The following is a 19,962-nucleotide window of genomic DNA, read 5'->3' as shown; positions in this document are numbered from 1 at the left end:
TTTTTTTTTTTTTTTGCACACAGCAGTGGAGGCCTAAAGCAAAAAGGTTTTATAAAACCCAGCTGAAGGCCTAGGACTGGGGCGACGGCGCCCGTGCCCACAGAGAGGGCTCTGAGTGCCGCCTCTGGCACCCGTGCCATAGGTTCGCCACCACTGTCCTAGAGACTCTTAACATGGATTACTCCTCTTAACATGGATTACTCCAAAAGGAAGATGCACATTGCTTTTGTACAACATTATGTTCCTGAAGCTTTAATTTGAGAAAACTGCCCCAATGTTGAAATGAACATTTCCATCATATTTTTGGGACTTACATGCCTAACTACGAAAGGTGGCCGGTGGTCCGCTTCTGTTTTGAACCGAACACCTCTCAGGTTCAGAGAAGATGGTGGCTGGTGCTTATCTCTGCAGACTTCCTGGAGACGCCTTCTCGGGCTTGGGGACGAGGAGCGGGACTCCAATGACCTCGAAAGCCTCTTACAGTTCCGACTTTTTGCTGCCTTATGTTGCACTGGTGAGATGCTCCTTTTTTCAGGTGATGTCGAAGGCCCCCCTTGTAACTTGATTTTATTGCGATCCTGCAAAATGTAGCTGATTTGTAATCTCAAGAATCAGCAAATCTAGACAGCATACTAAAAAGCAGAGACATCACCCTGCCAACAAAAGTGCGTATAGTCAAGGCCATGGTTTTCCCAGTTGCAATGTATGGCTGTGAAAGTTGGACCATAAGAAAGGCTGAGCGCCAAAGAATTGAGGCCTTTGAACTATGGTGCTGGAGAAGACTCCTGCGAGTCCCTTGGACTGCAAGGTGTTCAAACTGGTCAGTCCTAGAAGAGATCAACCCTGACTGCTCTTTAGAAGGCCAGATCCTGAAGTTGAAACTCAAATACTTTGGCCACCTAATGAGAAGGAAGGACTCACTGGAGAAGAGCCTAATGCTGGGAAAGATTGAGGGCAATAGAAGAAGGGGACGACAGAGAATGAGGTGGCTGGATGGAGTCACTGAAGCAGTAGGCATGAACTTAAATGGACTCCAGAAGATGGTAGAGGACAGGAAGACCTGGAGGAACGTTGTCCATGGGGTCGCAATGGGTCGGACATGACTTCACAATTAACAACAACAACAAATATCCCAGAGGCAGCTGTTTGAACCCATGCTGGGCTGCACCCTCAACCCATGAAAGAATCCTTCTGGGCAGGACGAGGAGCCTCAAGGCCAACAATGTGGTCAACGTATACAATCCTCCCGACTAATGGTGGAAACAGGCTGGCAGCTGCAGCAACTTTCAGCAGCAGCAGCAACAAATTGACAGCAGGGTTGAACTGAATCTCCGCTTTTAGATTTGGTTCAGGAGCTCCATTGAGCCCCCCCTAACAATGGCCCATTAGAGCCACTGACTACAGGTAGTTCTCGATTTCCAACTACAATTGGAATCTGAATTTCCATTGCAGTTAAGTGAATTTGCATCCAAATGTATGACTTTTTTTGCCATGGCCGTTAAGGGAATCACTGCAGTTAAGTGAAACGCGTGGTTGTTAGGTGGTTGCAGCTGTCATGAATACATGTTAGTTGCCAAGCGCCCAAATTTTGATCAGATGACTGTGGGGAGGCTGTGATGATTGTTAAGTCCAAGAATCAATCGTATGTCATTTTCTTCAGCTGTAACTTGGACTTACAATCATCATAGCCTCCTCACAGTCATCTGATCAAAATCTGGGTGCTTGGCAACCAGCACGTATTTATGACAGCTGTGACATCCAGGCACAGAATCCACATCCCCAAGAGAAATGTGGTTCTTGATTACATTCAGAGACAGATTGCCCCAGATCCCCTCTGCTCAAGATAGGAGCTGGGAAAAACATAGGGCTAACATCTCCACACAGACATGGATAAAATTGTGAAACTTCCAAGGAAAAGATTCTTCTTATAGCTAAGAACTGCATTACTGTACTTTTTTCTATTTTTCTGTACAGTTAAATCTTTTTTAAAAAAATGTCTCTGCCCAATCTAGTGAATTCTTGCTAACTTCAAGTTCAAAGCAGGTAGATTTGATCAGATGAAAACTTTTGATAAGGTCAGAAATACCTGTTTTGAACTTGGAACAGTACATTTTGAACTTGAAATGGGACTATTTATAGAAGACAATCTTCTAATTTTTATTATTTTCAGATACTCTGAGTAAGCTTCCTTGTTTATTGTTGCTCTCTTTTTTAAGAGATTATGTTTCATAGAACATTCAAAACATACAAAGCATTATATTAAGAGTAGAGATAAGGAAAAAATAGATTTGGGCAAATGCAATTGGGTCTAAAAACGACCATTTACTAAAATTACTTACACTATACCACTTGCTGGGAAGAAGTGGAAGCTCTGTAATAGTTGTTCTTGTTGAAAATTCTAATTTTGGTGCAATGCCCTTTAAACAATTTTAACATGAGGAATTAATATAAATAAATGCATGCAGAACAAGATAATACATAAATGCACTACATGAGATTGCAGCTGTGTATTCTTCATTAATTTGAAGAACATCAGGTAAAATAGATATGAATTTAAATTAACAGTTAACATGTGCAGGTGCTTACAAGTTACTTTAAATAAGCATGTAAAGGTTGCATCATAAACTTACAAATTGCTTCCAATATTTTTATTTGCAGCTCATATTCTAGCTAGTAGTTATGCCAACTATCATATCATTTCAATTATCTCAAGGAACAGCAACGTAAGGGTTGATAAGCAAATTGCTTCGTGTGGTTTACATATGTGTGTTCTACTTTTAAATCATGCTGAATCAATTTCTAACTTCATATAGACTATATTTCCTTCCAACACATAGAACCAATGAGTCTGCTAGACCTACTTATTACAGGTAATCCGCGACTTATGTCATAATTGAGCCTGGAATTATGGTAAGATATGCCGATTATTAAGCAGGTCACATGATTGATTTGATTTCACTTTTTTGTTGCAATAGTCATTAAGCAAAGCAATTGTCCACAACTGGTATTTTTTTGTCATAAACCAGAAGTAAATGCCAATTTCTGGCAAAAAAAACCATCATAAATTGTGGTCCTGTGACTACAGAATAGTGTAAATGGTTGCCAATGTGGGCCAGTTGCCAACTGCCTAAAATGTGATTACATGATTGTGTGGGGAGGCAGACATCAGAACTTCAAATCCAGGTCTTAAGTACCTTTTGGGGGTCTGTTGTAACTTTGACCAGTCATAAGTCAAGAACTACCTGTATAGATGGCTACTTTAGATAAATCATGACACAATTTGGGAAGGGGAGCTCTCAAAAAGTAGGTAGCCACAACTGCCATTTTAGCTTTTTTAACCGCCCCGCCATGCCCTGACCTGGGATCAGGCTTCAGGTTGTTGACATCACTAGCCTGAATCTATGATATTGATTATTTTGTCTCCCTCGTGGCTCTTAAGGTCATTGTTGTTATTTCCCAACATTATTTCAATTTGGAAACATAAAAAGCACTTTCAGTATTGCACAAGCGTTAAATACATATTCGAAAAGGAATTAACAGATGGAAAGGAGTTCCCTGCAACAGCTTTATCAGATTATAATAAAAATGAATGACTAGAGAGAATGGTTATAACATTTTAATATATTTTTTCATAAAACAGTCATGTAATCTGGCAAAAGTTGAAGGGGCAAACCCAACAATCTGCATCTAGGAAATCTCTGTTATTATCTTCCACAGTTCTGGAGCTGTCCAGACAACTGCTGAGAATTATGGGATTTTAATTCTGGCCCATTTCAAGGACACCAGATTAAATTAAGGTTGAAGTAGCACATAAGATAAAAAAAAATCCACACCAAAATTTTGGTATATGCTTTGTCACTTAAAAAATAATCCAAATTCCAAGTAAAAAATTAAGCTCTTCCCATATAGTGCAATGGTTTATCACTAACTTACTAACTACTGTTTTTATTATGTCAACCGAGGCTATCACTGCAGTATATTTTACTCTTTGAATTATGATAATGATTTTACTGTAAAGGGACTGTTCATGCTTTGAAGAGTTTTTAACTAATGTTCACAAATAAAAAGCAAGAAGTTGACAGATCAAATAATTCATTTCAAGATCAGGTTACTGAGCAGACATTTCTGTCATTGCTAGATGAAATCTCATTTCATACCAACATACCGGGAAAGAAGGGTAGATGTTCATTAATATCTCTCGATCCACTCCAGGATATGAAGGAGTCAGCTTTGGCTCAGGAAATAGAAAATACCGAGTGTTTGTTTCATAAAATGCCAGCTCTTTTCCATCTGAATAGTAAATAGAGAATTGTGGCCAATAGAATATTTTTGACCAATGAAACATACAATCTCACCACACTGTACCGTGTTTCAGAAAGCAAGTAATTATACTGTCCCCCATGACACATTCTGTCCCACGGCGAACAACAAATAGGCTACAATTCATACATAATGGTAAGCCTTGGATCCTGGGTTCTTCAGCCAAATGGAACAAGCAACGTGTTCACATGTACAGCTGTTTCTTCTTTACACAAGCAGATAAACCAACCCAACAGAGAAATCACTGCATAATGAATAAATCCCGCATTATTCCCAGGTGGGCTAAAACTATAAAACAGTTTCAAACAGGGTTTGTTATTCACTTACCAATTGTGGCTTGTTTAGGTTTAATAACCCCAAATTCCCTGTTCAAACATCATGGTAAAATTTGAAAAAGGGTTTCTCACTCAAGAGACAACTAATAACCTCAATAGTTTCATTTCATTTTCATTTCATTTCATTTATGTACTGCAGGCAAAAGCTTTGCATTAAATCCATATGCCTCAATGCAAGAAGGAGAAGAAATTGTTGCTGAAATCCCAGGAATCATGAGAGCACCTTTTACAAAATTGTACAAAGACCTTTCTAACTGCAGTCAGAGTATATATCATATTATTCATCCAATTATGACTTCAATGATAATAGCCGAAATGTACTGCTGAACCATATTAGGAGCACTGCTGGGCTTTGTGTGTGTGTCTGTGTCTGTGTGTGTATGTGAGAGAGAGAGAGAGAGAGAGAAAGAAAGAGAAAGAATGAAAATGTCATTCAATAAAATCCTTCTTCCATTGATGAACTTTTCCTTTTTTGCAAGAAATTACTTCATGTTCTCAGGTCGACATGAACAATAGTTTCCATATTTCTCTCCTGAGTTATAATACAGTTTAGGACCATAAAGCTGTCTAAAGCACTTCCAGGATTTGCTCTATGCAGGTAATCCTCATTTAGTGACTGCGGTTGGGATTGGCAACCTGATTGTTAAGCAAAGCAATTGGTAAGTGAAAAATCACCTGACTCTGATATTTGCTTACGATTCTGTACTAACTTGACTATAACGGAAAACACATGACTGAGAGAAAAATGCAAGGATTGGTTACCAAGTTACTTTTTCATCACTGTCATATCTGCAAACAGTTGCTATCTGAGGCAGTCGCTAAACGAGGATTATCTATACTTCCTGTAAGGGCAGAGGGATCATCATAGAATCATAGAGTTGGAAGGGACCTTGGAGGACCTCTGAGGTGGAAGTAAAAAATCTCAAAGTGGTGGTTACACCCACATAATCAATGATGGGAAAAGGGGGAGGGACTTCAAACTGTATATTCATATTTACCCTTCTGACTTTTTTAACCCCGCCCCTCACAGATGAACCTTTGCAAAGACCAAGCACCTTCCTCCTCCATTTTGCAACAATCTCTAAATAAGAATCCTAAGCTGAAAGGCAGCCCAGCACAACTGGTCAAAAAAGGAGCTGGATTTTGTTCTGCCATTTACACGAAATGAAGCATTTAGGAGCAGGGCAAATTCAGTTAGCTATCAATGAAATAGCATTCTTCACTAGAGATTAAAGATTCTTTCCCTTCTGAAGTACAAGCGCATGCTTCAGCTAGTTGCTAATTGCATTGATAGAATTTAAACCTAGCCATAGGAAAAATGGATAAATATAGCACATGCTACTGTTTCTTATTGTAAAATATGCCATTTTTCTCAGTGACATGGGATTTAATTTCCCATTCTCCCTGTCCTCTGGGATGCATCATTATTATATATAATTGTATTTGACCCTTCATTATCTTGAAGCATGTGGTATCACCAGAAAGTATTGTCTGTTCACTTTCATGCATTTTGTCAGCAAGAGTTTATTTTTAGCTTTCAATAGCAAAGGAAAGACATTTAATTTGGGAATGGCAAGATTCACAGCAATGTCCAGTTACTGGAGAGGGCGGTTTTGCAATGAAAACATCTATAAGTCTCCTTCAAAATAAGTCCCAGTGAGTTCACCTAACGGTATACAAGATTACATATCCAAATGGTTGAAATACACCAATGTAAAAACATATTCAAATCCCAAACTTTTCAAGGATACACAGGGTTTATTGTGATTATTCCTACACCTCATAATAACACAAAATTACATGTTCTCTTGAGAAATAGCCACACGTGATACAATCACGGCATGAGAGAAAGCAGGAAAACAGTCATTTTACACTGGATACGTCGGTGCATCTGTCTGTGAACTCCAAACACTCATCATTTGTTTATCTTATCACAAGACTCTCTTTGTGGTTTGTGTTGTTGTAATTGGTCTAAATAAAAAGATGAAGAGGTCTTAAATGTGGGTCATTCAGCAGTCATTGCAGTGGAAGTACCATCAGAACAGAGAGGATCCCTTTCTTATGGGTTGGTTGTTCTAGACTTTGTGGAGATAAATAGCTGAAGACTCTCTCTCAAAATCCAAGAACATGCCTTGGAATTAATTGATTTGTTAAGCCACTGATTTGGCTACTATGGTATAATAATTAATGTTTATAACCTGGGGGAGGAAGAACCCTGAAGTTATGCTTCCTTCTGTAATGAAAACTTGGCGTAATGTTGCAAAACTAGAATGTGATGCTATATTAAGCTCTTGGCTGATTAGCCCTTAGTACCACATTCTATTTATGGATGATGACTATAAAAATTCAATGTCAAACTGCCCTGTTAATTTGTAGACAACTTTCAAAAATCACATCTCAGCAAAGAACATATAATATTAAGATCCTGTACACCGTTGTTACACTTTTTTAATTCTCTATTTCTTGGTCACTAATTTTAGGAAGCCTGTGAGAGGCTAAAGCAGTGGTTCTCAACCTTTTTAATGCCGCGACCCCAACCGGTTGTAAGTCTAGGACTAAACCGGTCGTAAGTCGAGGACTACCCAACCGGTCGTAAGTCGAGGACTTTCCCTGCCCGGGAGCGCCGCACATGCATGGTTTCGCCCCCTGCGCCAGCCGAGGCGTAGCTGGCAAGCGGCAGAGACGGAGCAGGCCGACCACCAGCTGGCCCAGCCCAAGGGAGGTAAGGCACCCGCCGGAAAAGGGGAAAAAAATGGCGGACAAAAAAAATGGCGGACAGCCTTGCTTGGCAACCCCCGTGAAATGGTCGATCGACCCCAAATGGGGTCCCGACCCACAGGTTGAGAACCACTGGGCTAAAGTTATCAATATCATGCACGTTAAGATACAATTATTGCATTGTAGAATATTGGTTGTCTCCCAGTAAGTTATCAATACCAGATACATTTATAATAGACGTATGTTTGTACGATCTTTATGAAAACCACCATTGCAGTATATAGCAACTACATGTGCCTATTTTCAGTGCTAACTATAGAGCTTTCTGGATCAGAGCATCCATACATGGTGATTCATGCTGTAATAATCTTGCCTCTTGACCTCTGTAATATACTCTATAAGAACTGCCTTTGTTAGATGCTCTAGCGCAGAATCTTGCTGACTTGTTACTCAGCAGTATGCATGATAAATCTATTCCAGACCTACTGAGGAAATCCTACAATCTGAAAGTAAAGATGGTACAAGCAGACCGTGAGGAATCTAAATGTTGTGATGATGTCCAAAGCTTAAATACTGAAACAGAAACAATAGAAGACATAATTTAAAAATAAAATTCTTGTCTTAGAGTGGCACAATAAATGGAATTCTAATAAAATCCAGCTAAGACTGAAACAAGTACTTTATATTAAACACTTGCCGAAAATGGAATCCATAAGCTGGACCTGGGAAAGGTCAAGCAACGCAAGGGATTTTGAGACTAAATGACATGAAAGGAATCCAGAAATTCTTCAGTATAATACATAGCCTGGCAAAGTTTTGCACAGAGATCATTGTGGAACACTCTCATAATTGAAAATAAGAATGTTGAGTGAAAATGATACGAAAGTGATTTGCAGGCATTAATTTTAAAATTAAAGACTATCCCAAATCTCTGTTTTTCTGTACTATAGTTCAGCAGAACAGCTTATGCTGCAAAACAACACAACAGAGATGTGGCTAGGAACTCTACAATGTATATTCTAATCAAGCATTCTTTTAAAGTGATCAAAGTTACACATATTGGGAAAGAACCATTACCTGAACATAGAGAAGTTCCATTTGTTTTCATTTGGTCAAACAGTGCAGACCCAATAAGAACACAAACCTTGGAAATGCATTGCACAGATACTATTGCAAGGTGCCCTAAAGAGTTTCAAGAAGTCTTAATAAAATTTCAATGATTTGATATATGAAAATTCCATAAAAACATCATCTTGCACTGGGAGAAAATTTATACAGAGCATTCCTCTATAAGCCACCAAAGAGGATTTTATACAGAAGGACACGGAACCGATATAGTGTGGCAGTATTTAAGTTTTCTAACACTGTTGACAGGCAATGGGAATATAGAAAACCATAGAAGAAGATGAAGGTTTACAGATGGTCAGACACGGGAGAAGTGACCAGGGGGTTGGACTAGATGACCTCCAGGGTACCTTCCAAAAACTGAGATAATCTATTACATTTTTCTTCTAATTTTGTGGAGAAAGATTCACTGTCAAATACCAGGTTAAAGTTAAGAGTTGCTTCATTCACTGTGTAATAGCTGATGTAACAGTCCTGAATAATAAGTCACAATTTATATATGGGGAATTTAATGCTTTCCAGACATAGTGGGAATCATAGTTTCAAACTACTTTGCCTGCTTGTTCCCATAACAGTGAAAAAGCACATCCAGCTGTCATGGTAACAATAATCAAAGAAAACCAAGAAAGCTGGACCTAATTTATACCAAGTCTTCTTTGATCTCTTTACATGCTTTTGAATCTGACTCAAAAACTGATGAGTTGGTGAACTATGATCTTCTGAATATCAGAGGGCCATAATAAAGAACTTGGATTTTAGTTGAGCAGAAAGTAAGATGTAATGAATACTGTAAAATATTGATTAAGTGTCTTTCTGTCTTAAGAACAATGGGCCAGTATAGGTGTGTGTGTGTGTATCTATCTATGTATCTATATATCTATATATCCATATAGATACACACACACACACACACACACACACACACACACAGAGAGATTGACACCCCAAAAGGATATTTTCCTTGCTTGACCCACAACACGTAGTGGGCCGTTACCAAAACTGGAGATCTCAGGACCACCCAAATACTTTTGGCTATCATCAGTTTCAACATTGCCAGGAAAGATCAACCTTTGCTGTTGTACCATGCAGTAGAACTTTGGCTGGGTTACTTCTGCAGAGATTCGTTTCACGAGGACATATAAACACATTTTAAAAATATAATTATGTTCGAATGTTACCGTTAGAAATAATATTTTTGTTAAAGTGGTTGAAGGAAGGATGTATCAATACAGGGAGACCCAAACTGAAAAGAAGTGGAGAAGCAGTAAATAGGACAAAAGGGATTTAGTCCTAGCTCAGAAGACCTATTCTGCCACCCTGTGTTCACTTCTAAGAAAGTTTTAACACAGAGCAAGCATAGTTGCTTCCCCTGAACTTTAAATTATGCACTGCTATCAGGTCATTTATTTTGCCCAGAATGATTTCCAATTTTGAGGGCAAATGAAAATTTCAGAACATGTAAGGGCTGGTGGGTAATGCCTATTCCCTAAATCAGGGGTTCTCAACCTTGGCAACTTTAAGACTTGTGGACTTCAACTCCCAGAATTCCTCAGCCAGCTTTGCTGGCTGAGGAATTCTGGGAATTGAAGTCCACAAGTCTTAAAGTTGCCAAGGTTGAGAACCCCTGCCCTAAATGGTTTTTGTAGGAGAATAAACATGGCCAGTCACAAAACATAGTGTCTCAATATATAAAAAAGTGGACTTCTGAGTTCTCAAACTCAAAGCAATTCTTAGTATCTTTATGAAAAGAAAGATCACTCCTGAATCAATTTTCCAAACAGACCCCACGAAATAAAGACACGGCTATACATCCTACACACAGCAAACTCACAGAAGTGTACTCAAAATACCTATTCCCTCACAGAAATAACTCATCATACTTCTTCCATGCTTTCTTCTCCAATTTTCTCAGGAGTCTAACCCTCTCTTCACAACCATGTCAATATTTCCTTTAAAACAGGTCTGTCCAATCTTGTCAAATTTAAGACCTGTGGACTTCAACTCCCAGGATTCGCCAATTGGCCATGCTAGCTGGAGAATTCGAAGAGTTGGCATCCACAAGTCTTAAAGTTGCCGAGGCTGGAACACCCTTGTTTTAAAAGGTTTGCATCCCCCATGATTATATCTCTTGCTCTAGAAATGTCACAATTGCTCCAGCAACCATCGTTCATGCTGGCCTCAGGTTTCCAGGCAAAGTTGGCTGCTCTTTTTCTGTCTTTTAGTTTTAACAGAGATCCAGAATGGATTTCAATGCCAATCACTGGTCTGCAGGTGCTATCAATTTCCTACAATGCTATGGGTAGCTTAAGGAAATAAGAACTGTGGCTGAAGAATTGGCATTTGTCTTGTTTATGCATCAACAATTACATAAAAAAAAAGAAAAAATGAACTTTACAGATTTCTGAGGAAATAATATTTTTCATATACAGGTAGTCCTCAACTTATCTTTACTTATGTTCATTTAGTGACTGTTCAAAGTTATAACAGCACTGAAAAAAGTGACATGACCATTTTTCACACTTTTGACCATAGCAGCATCCGCATGGTCATGTGACAAAAATTCAGATGCTTGGCAACTGACTCATATTTATGATGGTTGCAGTGTTGTAGGGTCATGTGATCCCCTTTTGTGACTTTCTGACAAACAAAGGCAATGGCAAAGCCAAATTCACTTAACAACCGTGTTACTAACTTAACAACTGCAGGGATTCATTTAACAAATGTGGTTTGAAAAGTCGTAAAATGGGTCAAAAGTCACTGAACTGTTTTGCTTAGCAACATAAATTTTGTACTTAGTTGTGATTGGAAGTCAAGGACCACCTGTATAAGTTTCATACTGGGAAACTTTAGCTATATAACTTCTGTTCAAGATCATACTAGTGATAAATATGGCAACATCAGAGATCGAAAAGCTCTCTTCATAAATAGTAATTCATTTCACTTCACTTCACTTCACTTACTTCACTTAATTAGTAATTCTTCCATTACAGAACAGATGAGGTTGAAAAAATATTTCTCAAATTTACCTGAAGGTATCAGTTCAGATAATCGAAACTTTGCCACGTTTTCTGAAAATGACAGATAAAACATGTTATTCACAAGAGCTGAGCAAATATCACATTTATATGCAAAAGTGCTGAAGCCTCGAAACCCTATGAGGCACATGTTCTTAGATCTTCCATATGGTATTACTCATCTTTTAGTCTTCAAGGGACTCTCCTTCATTTTAGTTCACTTTAATGAATGATAGATATTGAAAAAACATTCAAGATTTATTTATTTATTTGTATCCTGCCTTTATTATTTTTACAAATACCTCAAGGTGGCCAACGTAACCAACACACCTTCCTCCTCCTATTTTCCTCACAACAACCCTGTGTGGTGAGTTGGGCTGAAAGAAAATGACCAAGATCACCTGGTCAGCTTTCATGTCTAAGATATCCAAATGCTATTTCTTTCATCTAGTAATATTCTACTCTATTGCAGGAGGGAAATAAAAGGCCTTTCTTGAAATATTCCCAAACCACACATGATCTTCAAACGTATTCCTGAACATTACAAAGAAGGAAATGCAAAAAAACAGCACACAGCAATTCTTTTTTTTTCACATTCTATTTAAAAAAAAAACCTATACTTTCGATTGTGATTTCACAATTCAAATGAGGTCCTGAAACCTTGGTTTGATCCTTTGTTTGATCTCAGTATTAATACAGTAGTTTAATCAAATCCATCCCTCAAGCTGAAATAACATCGGGAACTGCTCAATTTAAAAGTAAAAAAAATCTGCTTTTAATCTTCTGCACTGTCACACAAGAACAGAAAGAAGGAAAAGATTTTGTATGACCCAAGCTTTGGCACCCAATAGGAAAATGATTGTTATATCTCTGGCTATACATATATATATATACTGTCTACAGCACCTTCCATCTGGTCCAGTTTGGTGAAGTGGCTTATGTATTATCTCAACCCATGAGTTGAGAGCAGAACTGTCTCCCAAAGGGTCAGGGGAGGTGAAAAATGATGACACACGCATTGCAGCTTCACAATGTACCTTATGCTCTTTTTGTACATGTGTTGTGGCACTGCAACAGCTATCAGGCCAATTATGGCACAATTACTGAAAAACATGACTGGCAGGCCTCTGCAGGATGGAATTTCAAAGCTATAATTTTATGTTTTTATAATGCTAAGTAACAGTGACAGCAAATATGATTTACTCATTTATTCAGGCTTGTACACTTACAGTAAGTGCCTAAGTACATTTAAGAACCAATGAATTAGAATGTTGGGATCTCTTAATCTCAGTTTTTATTAAATGTTTAGTAATTAGTCTGATGGTTGTAATTCAATAATTAATTTTGTGTCTCCTATTTCCTCTTTTGCCTATCTCATGATTTTATTTTTATGCCTTCATGTATTTAACTTCTTTAAAAGAAACTTACATAATACTGGTCACTGGCCATTCTGAAAGCAAATTTAACTTGTAAGAGCAAGTAATATATTTTGGGGGACTTACTTTCTAGCAGCTCTACAACACTAATAGGATCTGTAGCATTTTCAAATACCTACAAGAATAGAAACAAAAACAAAGGGGGACAATATTAAAACTGTTAGAAATAGCAATTTGTTCAAGAAAGTTCTATTTGATTAATATTCATCCTTTCAGATTTTTAATTTATTCAATTGAATGAAGTTAAATAAACATAAATATTATCAAAATGTCAGTTCAGACATTTTTGGTATCGTGAAGGAAATTTAAAAGATCCTTCACTACTATCCATCAGATAAAATAACCCTTGCTAAATAAAACAGCCTGAATTACTAAGTTGGATTCTGGCATGCAGACACTGTGGTAGACGTTTGCTGTCGTTAACCATTAAAATAAACCAAAGTTAATTCACATTGATAAAACATACCAGCAACCCTTAAAAGAAGCACCCCATAATACCCATATTATATGACAGTGGTGGCGAACCTATGGCATGCGTGCCAGAGGCGGCACTCGGAGCCCTCTCTGTGGGCACACATGCCGTTGCCCCAACCTTGCCTCCTCCCGTGACCCCCTCTTCACCAGCAGCCCCCCCGGGAGGAGAGTCGCCAAGCGTGGCCTGCGCAGAGCAGTGCAGCCAAGGACATGGCAACCAGGCAATGTAGACAAGATTCTGCCCTCACACCCCATCGTGCACAGTTGATGCTGTGGGGCACAGGCAGAGGGCATGGCCGCAATGGTGCTGCTGGGCTGCCTGGGCAATCTGCGGTGGGCCCTGGAAGTGGTGAGTGGCCCTGCAGGCAGGCGGGGTGAGGGCGGGGCCAGTTTTTGGGCACTCGGTCTCTAAAAGGTTCGCCATCACTGTTATATGACAATCTTTACATGATGAGTGTAAAACAATTGACCAAAGTTAAGCCATGCTAAAAAAGAGAGGGAGAGTGTTTACTCACCTTAAAAAAGGACTGGTTTAGAGGGCCCAGTTTTGCCTTCTTCTCCCATCCTGCCTCTCTCAAAAATTGATGGAGATGGAAAGGGTGCTGTGGGGAGCAGCTGTTGCATCACTGCAGGAACCACTGATGCAAAAAGCTGCATCAGAGAGACCCCCAAAGCAGCCTAGAAGCACTATGGAAAATTAGGATGGCAGCTGCTATACAGTAAATGTCCTACCTGATATTTATTGAGCAGAATCTTGAAACTCACTTGAAAGATTGCAAAAAAAAAACATTTGGAACCCTGGATTCCAACAAAGGGCTCAAAAACATCTACAGGCGGGGTAGGGGTCAAGAAATGCAAGATAGCAGCCATAACCCATGATCAAAGTCTCAGCTCTTTGAGGCATTGATCCTACCATGGTTATTCCCTTTCTCGGCAACTAACTTTTACAAAGTGCAGAAAAAGAGTAAGATACAAAAGGTATCAAAGACAGAGGATAAAAGACAAGCCAACAAAATCCTATCTAATCTAGAATAGAATAGAATAGAATAGAATGGAATGGAATGGAATGGAATGGAATGGAATAGAATAGAATAGAATAGAATAGAATAGAATAGAATAACACAGTTGAAAAGGACCTTGGAGGTCTTCTAGTCCAACCCCCTGCTCAGGCAGGAAACTTGTTTTTATGCCTATACTTTTCACTGTGCCTGTCTGTTCTTTTTAATTTTTGCAAACCAACCTTGTATCGTGAAAAAAAAAAACTACCTATGTAGTAGATGTGTGCAAAATGGCTTTCAAAATATTTACACCTCCCACATGATTATAACAGGTGAATGTAAATTGCAGACAGTTTTCCATCAAGCATTAAGAGAAACAGCCTAATGCTAGGGTTATTTAATATTTCATCATTCTGCCTTAGAATGAAGTAGATACTCTTTAAGACATAGATGGACATCTGCCAGGAGTATTGTCATTATCCTTCCCATTACAGACGTTGTCTTGACAAGAGATTGGGTGGGACAGGCAGCAGCCGCCCCAGTCTCTGCCTCCCCTTGCCCTGCGACAATGACACCCCCGCCCTGCCTTGCCTCACCTCACCCTGCAGGACGAGCCTCCTGCCCACTGCCCCACCTGCCAAAGACCCCCTGGATCTCCCCCAACCCTGCCTGGCCCCCAGAGGCGTCCCTCCCCATGAGCAACATCGACATGACCATCACCATGCCCACCTTGGCCACACCCACCCAATCTGCCATGACCACCACAGCCACGCCCACCCAGTGGGTCACGCCCACCTGGCACCCGGCAATAAATGTGGGTTTTGGGTTGCAGTTTGGGCACTCAGTCTCTAAACGGTTCGCCATCACTGTCCTAGGGCTTTTCAACGAGGCTATCTTGCTTGTGACTTTCCATACCTTTGGGTCTGACCAATGCTTACACTTAAATAAGAAACAAGGCCATGACATTGGGCATTTCTGTTTGTTTTTAACATACCTTCTCAAACCACATTTTCTCATGAAACAAGAGAGGGAACATCGGAGGAAGGCAATCGGTCTCCTTGCACTGACCCAGAATACAAACAGTGAGATAAACATCGTTCTTCTCTGTCAAATACACACCAGGACAAGATATCTTGGATGAAAAAAGAGAAGAGATTACAATCATCATGAGGTGGTCAGAGTACTCAGTGTAAAATATCAGGTAGTCCTTGACTTACAACAGTTCATTTAGTGACCATTTAAAGTTACAACAGCACTGAAAAAAGTGACTTATGGCTGTTTTTCACACTTACAACTATTGCAGCATTCCCATGATCAAGTGATCAAAATTCAGATGCTTGGCAACTGGTTCTTATTTACAACGGTTGTTGTGTCTCAGGGTCATGTGATCCCCATTTGCGACTTTCTGACAAGCAAAGTCAATGGGGAAGCCAGATTCACTTAACAACTGGATTACTAACTTATCAACTGCAGTGATTCACTTAACAACTGAGGCATAAAATGGGGCAAAATTCACTTAACAAATGTCTCACTTAACAACTGAAATTTGGGGCTCAGTTGTGATTGTAAGTTGAGGATTACCTGTGAATGGAATACATTATCTATTTACTACTTATAGCAGGGGTCTTCAAACTCGGCCCTTGTATGACTCATAGACTTCCAACTCCCAGAATTCCTCAGCCAGGCATGCTGGCTGAGGAATTCTGGGAGTTGGAAGTCCATGAGTCATAAAAGGGCCGGGTTTGAAAACCCCCTGACATATAGCATTATCTAATTGCTACATATTCCATCATTTGTAAAATTATGAATAATTGCAGACACAGTAACGCAGACATGGGATTGATTCAATATTTTCTTGGAAATATTTGCCATGGTAGAGAAAGAAGATCTGTCAGATAAAATAGGTGGGAAGCCATCCCATACTTTGCATGACTTGCTGTGACCTGGCATAGGAAGTGTTACACATGGCTGCATGATACCGCATGAATGTAATGTTAGACTGGCTAAGGATGATAGATGTTCTACCTGCTGGAGTCATAGTATTCCATCTGCAAGTGATTGTTGTGCTTCTCTTTAGAGTGCTTTTAACGGTTAGACATAAGGGGGGAGTAAACATAGAGTTAGGATTCAAAATGTTTAATCCTAAAATTAAATGTGAGGATTAGCATTAGGGTGAGATTTTGGACGCAGCGGTGCTTTAAAATGGATGTTAAAGTTAGGGCAGAGTTCTGGGGCAATGCTTTGGGGAAAAACTAAAGCTGAGGTTAAGGTTAGGGCTAGGTTTTTTTTGAAATGTATGATAAAAATGAGTGTGAGAATAGAACATGAATATTTATGCAAAGTGCTATCCTTTGGTTGATATTAGGAGGAAGGTAAGAGTGCTGAAGCAATACTTTAAGTACATATTATTTATATACCTAAGGATAAGGATATGGCTAGGTTTAGGGTTCCTTGAACTAGGAGAATGTAGTGGTGGTTAGGTTAGAGTTGAGCTTCTATTCATCCAAATGTGAACCACAGTAATCATTTTTAGCTGCAAACTATACAGAAGATTCCCTTTAAGAATAAAAAAAATACTCCCCAATTTTATTTATTTATTTATTAAACAAACTTATATGGCTGTGTTACTCTGGGCAGCTTTACAGCACTAAAAAAAAACAGTTAAAACATTTTAAAAGCCTATCATAGCTTAATGGATTTTAAGTTTAAGAAAACTGAATACATATAAAAGTTTTTGCCTATGCATTGACCTATTATTCACCTTAACAAAAATCTAAGACACAATCCATAAAATTGCACTGCGTTCCGGTTTGGGTTAAGATTCCTTAAAACTGAATTAAACTTTAGTATGAGGGCTGTGATTGGAATGCATCCTTATGGGAAGTGATGATTATTGATTAATATTGATTATTGATTAATATTAGTATTAACATTAACAGTAATAAATGAAATATTAATATTTATTAACAGTGATAAATTAAATTCAATGCAGATAAAAATAAGGTCCTACCCTTAGGCAAGAAAAACTAACTGTACGTACAGACCAGGTCAAACTTGGCTCAATGCCAGTAACTGTAAGTCCAATCACTTAAATATGATTGTGTGGCAGCAGCCAACAGTGTGTGGCAGCAGCCAAAAAAGCAAATGCAATCCTAGGCTGCATTAATAGAGGGATAGAATCAAGCTCACGTATTAGTACTGTTTTACAAAGTCTTAGTATGGCCACGCTTGGAATACTGCATCCAGTTTTGATTACCATAATATAAAAAAGATGTTGAGATGCTAGAAGGAGTGCAGAGAAAAGCAACAAAGATGATTAGGGGGCTGGAGACTAAAACATTTGAAGAACGATTACAGGAATTGGGTATGTCTAGTCTAGTGAAAAGAAGGACTAGAGGAGATATGATAGCAGTGATTCAGTATTTCAGTGGTTGCCACATAGATGAGGGGGACAAACTATTTACCAAAGCACCTGAAGGCAAGATAAGAAATAATGGATGGAAACTAATCAAGGAGAGAAGCACCCTAGAACTAAGGAGAAATTTCCTAACAGTGAGAACAATGCTGGCTCAGGAATTCTGGGAGTTGGCCCACGAGTCATAAAAGAGCCAAGGTTGCCTACCCCTAGTATATGCTAATAATAAGCATCAGGGTTAGTGCTATAGAGCAGGGCTTTTCAAGCTTTTCACCTATTGTACCACTTTTAGGGTATGGCAATATCCGAGTACCACCAGTCGCCTAGCAAGGTATCAAAAACTTGATGACCCCTCCCCCCAAAAGGAAAAAAGTGATGAAGTACAGGTAGTCCTTGACTTACAACAGTTCGCTTAGTGACTGTTGGAAGTTATAATGGCACTGAAAAAAGTGCCCCCCCAAGCCACAGCTGAGCAAAACACCTGCCTGACCGCCCGGTGGCGCTCTTCCTCTTGTCCAAGGTTTTCATTGCTGTGAGCATTTCTGTTGAGGATTGGCAGTGGGGGAGGAGTGTTTGGTTTTTATCCCCCCCCCATCTGCTGGGTGGTTGCAGCAGGTTTTGGTCACTTCACATGACCCTAGGACACTGTGACCGTCATAAATATGAATCAGTTGCCAAGCATCTGAATGTAAATCACAAGACCCTGGAGATGCTGCAACATTCCAGATGATCAGCGCTTCTTCTGGGCTCAGCAGAAGCACCAGGAATAGCGCTGAGCTCAAGCTGGAGTCTGGCGCTGATCCTGGCGCTTCCGCTGAGCCCTGACAGCCCTGCAGCTCCAACCATCTCTCGCTCAGGCTTGTGTGGTACTGCCACCGGTTCAGCTCATTCCCCCCCGCTACCATTTTTCTAGGATGGTTGCATACCACCTGCCAGGTGCCAATGTACCACAGGTGGTACCCGTACCACTGGTTGAAAAGTCTTGCTATAGAGCTGTGGTGGCGAACCTATGGCACGGGTGCCAGAGGCGGCACTCAGAGCCCTCTCTGTGGGCACTCGCGCCGTCACCCGAGTCCTAGGCCTTCAGCTGGGTTTTATAAAACCTTTTCGCTTTAGGCCCCAGCCGCCGTGTGCAAAAAAAAAAGGTTCAATCAATCAATTTCTCGCGGGGAAAAAATTTCTCGCAAAGTTTGAATTGATTGATTGAACCTTTTAGTCCCACCCAGTCTGCCATTACCACCGCAGTCACGCCCACCCAATGGGCCACGCCCACCTGGCACCCGACGATACATAAGTGGGTTTTGGGTTGCAGTTTGGGCACTCGGTCTCTAAAAAGTTCACCATCACTGCTATATAGAGTTTTAATGCATACAGTTCGTTTAAACTGATATAGTTGAGTGCTGCAACAATCCTTTGGAAAAATAATCTGATGGCCAAAAATTGAAGTTAAAGTTAGAAATAAGTTTCCTTGCAAGAACGGTTAGCATCAGGATGCAATTTTATAAATACCCATGGCCTTTGGTTAATCTACCAAGTAAGATTTATAAGTGGGGCAATGTTTGACAGAATATTTTTCTTTTATAGATTGAGGTTAGGGTTAGGGTTCAAATTTCAACACTATTAACCTAGTGTCCGGAGCAGCTCATTTTAGCAGTGCACATTTGAATGAATAATAACGTTGCAAAAATGTACTGGGATGGCGTGTAAAGTGACAGCAGAGCTGGATTACAGAGATCAGGACTTGCCAAATTTCTCAAATGAAGGGTCTTCAGCATTGAGCCGTGATTTTTCACCGTTGCAACCTCACTCCCGTTTTGCAGAATAGCATGGCAACTAACAACACGAACCTTCCGTCAACCATTCCCCCACCGGCCGCCAACCTCCCACGAACCACTGAAAGTAGGAAAAAAAAGGCATATTTTCCCAGTCCAGGATGGGGCTGCAAACAGTTCCCGCTCCAGCTACCTTTGCAAGATTCCCCCTTGCTGGCTTCGAGCCCCTCTCACCGCATGGATCTGCAGCTCCACCACTACTTTCAGCGGCATCCCCACCGGCTGTCTCTCTCCGCCCGAGGTCTCGGCGTGGAAAACGGGGGCTCGGCCACGACACCTGTCCCGCGGAAGGGTG

General features: G+C 40.0%; 1 protein-coding gene across 1 annotated transcript in view; it reads right to left on the bottom strand.

Moving 5' to 3' along the window:
* SPATA6L (spermatogenesis associated 6 like) overlaps positions 1-19,962 on the bottom strand; it is a 32,170-nt gene extending 12,208 nt beyond the window's left edge. The window contains exons 1-7 of the mRNA XM_015820623.1: positions 19,842-19,962; positions 15,415-15,552; positions 13,015-13,063; positions 11,525-11,566; positions 4,166-4,290; positions 2,340-2,417; positions 315-578 (exon numbers count right to left, since the gene is read on the bottom strand). Coding sequence (XP_015676109.1) covers positions 315-578; positions 2,340-2,417; positions 4,166-4,290; positions 11,525-11,566; positions 13,015-13,063; positions 15,415-15,552; positions 19,842-19,880 — 735 coding nt within the window. The 5' untranslated portion in view covers positions 19,881-19,962. The remainder of the gene's footprint in view (positions 1-314; positions 579-2,339; positions 2,418-4,165; positions 4,291-11,524; positions 11,567-13,014; positions 13,064-15,414; positions 15,553-19,841) is intronic.

The sequence above is a fragment of the Protobothrops mucrosquamatus genome, unplaced genomic scaffold (genome assembly GCF_001527695.2).
Source record: "Protobothrops mucrosquamatus isolate PMUCROS unplaced genomic scaffold, P.Mucros_1.0 scaffold1151, whole genome shotgun sequence".
Classification (NCBI taxonomy): domain Eukaryota; kingdom Metazoa; phylum Chordata; class Lepidosauria; order Squamata; family Viperidae; genus Protobothrops; species Protobothrops mucrosquamatus.
The sequence above is the reverse complement of the archived record's forward strand: the minus strand, read 5'-3'. Positions and strand labels throughout refer to the sequence as shown.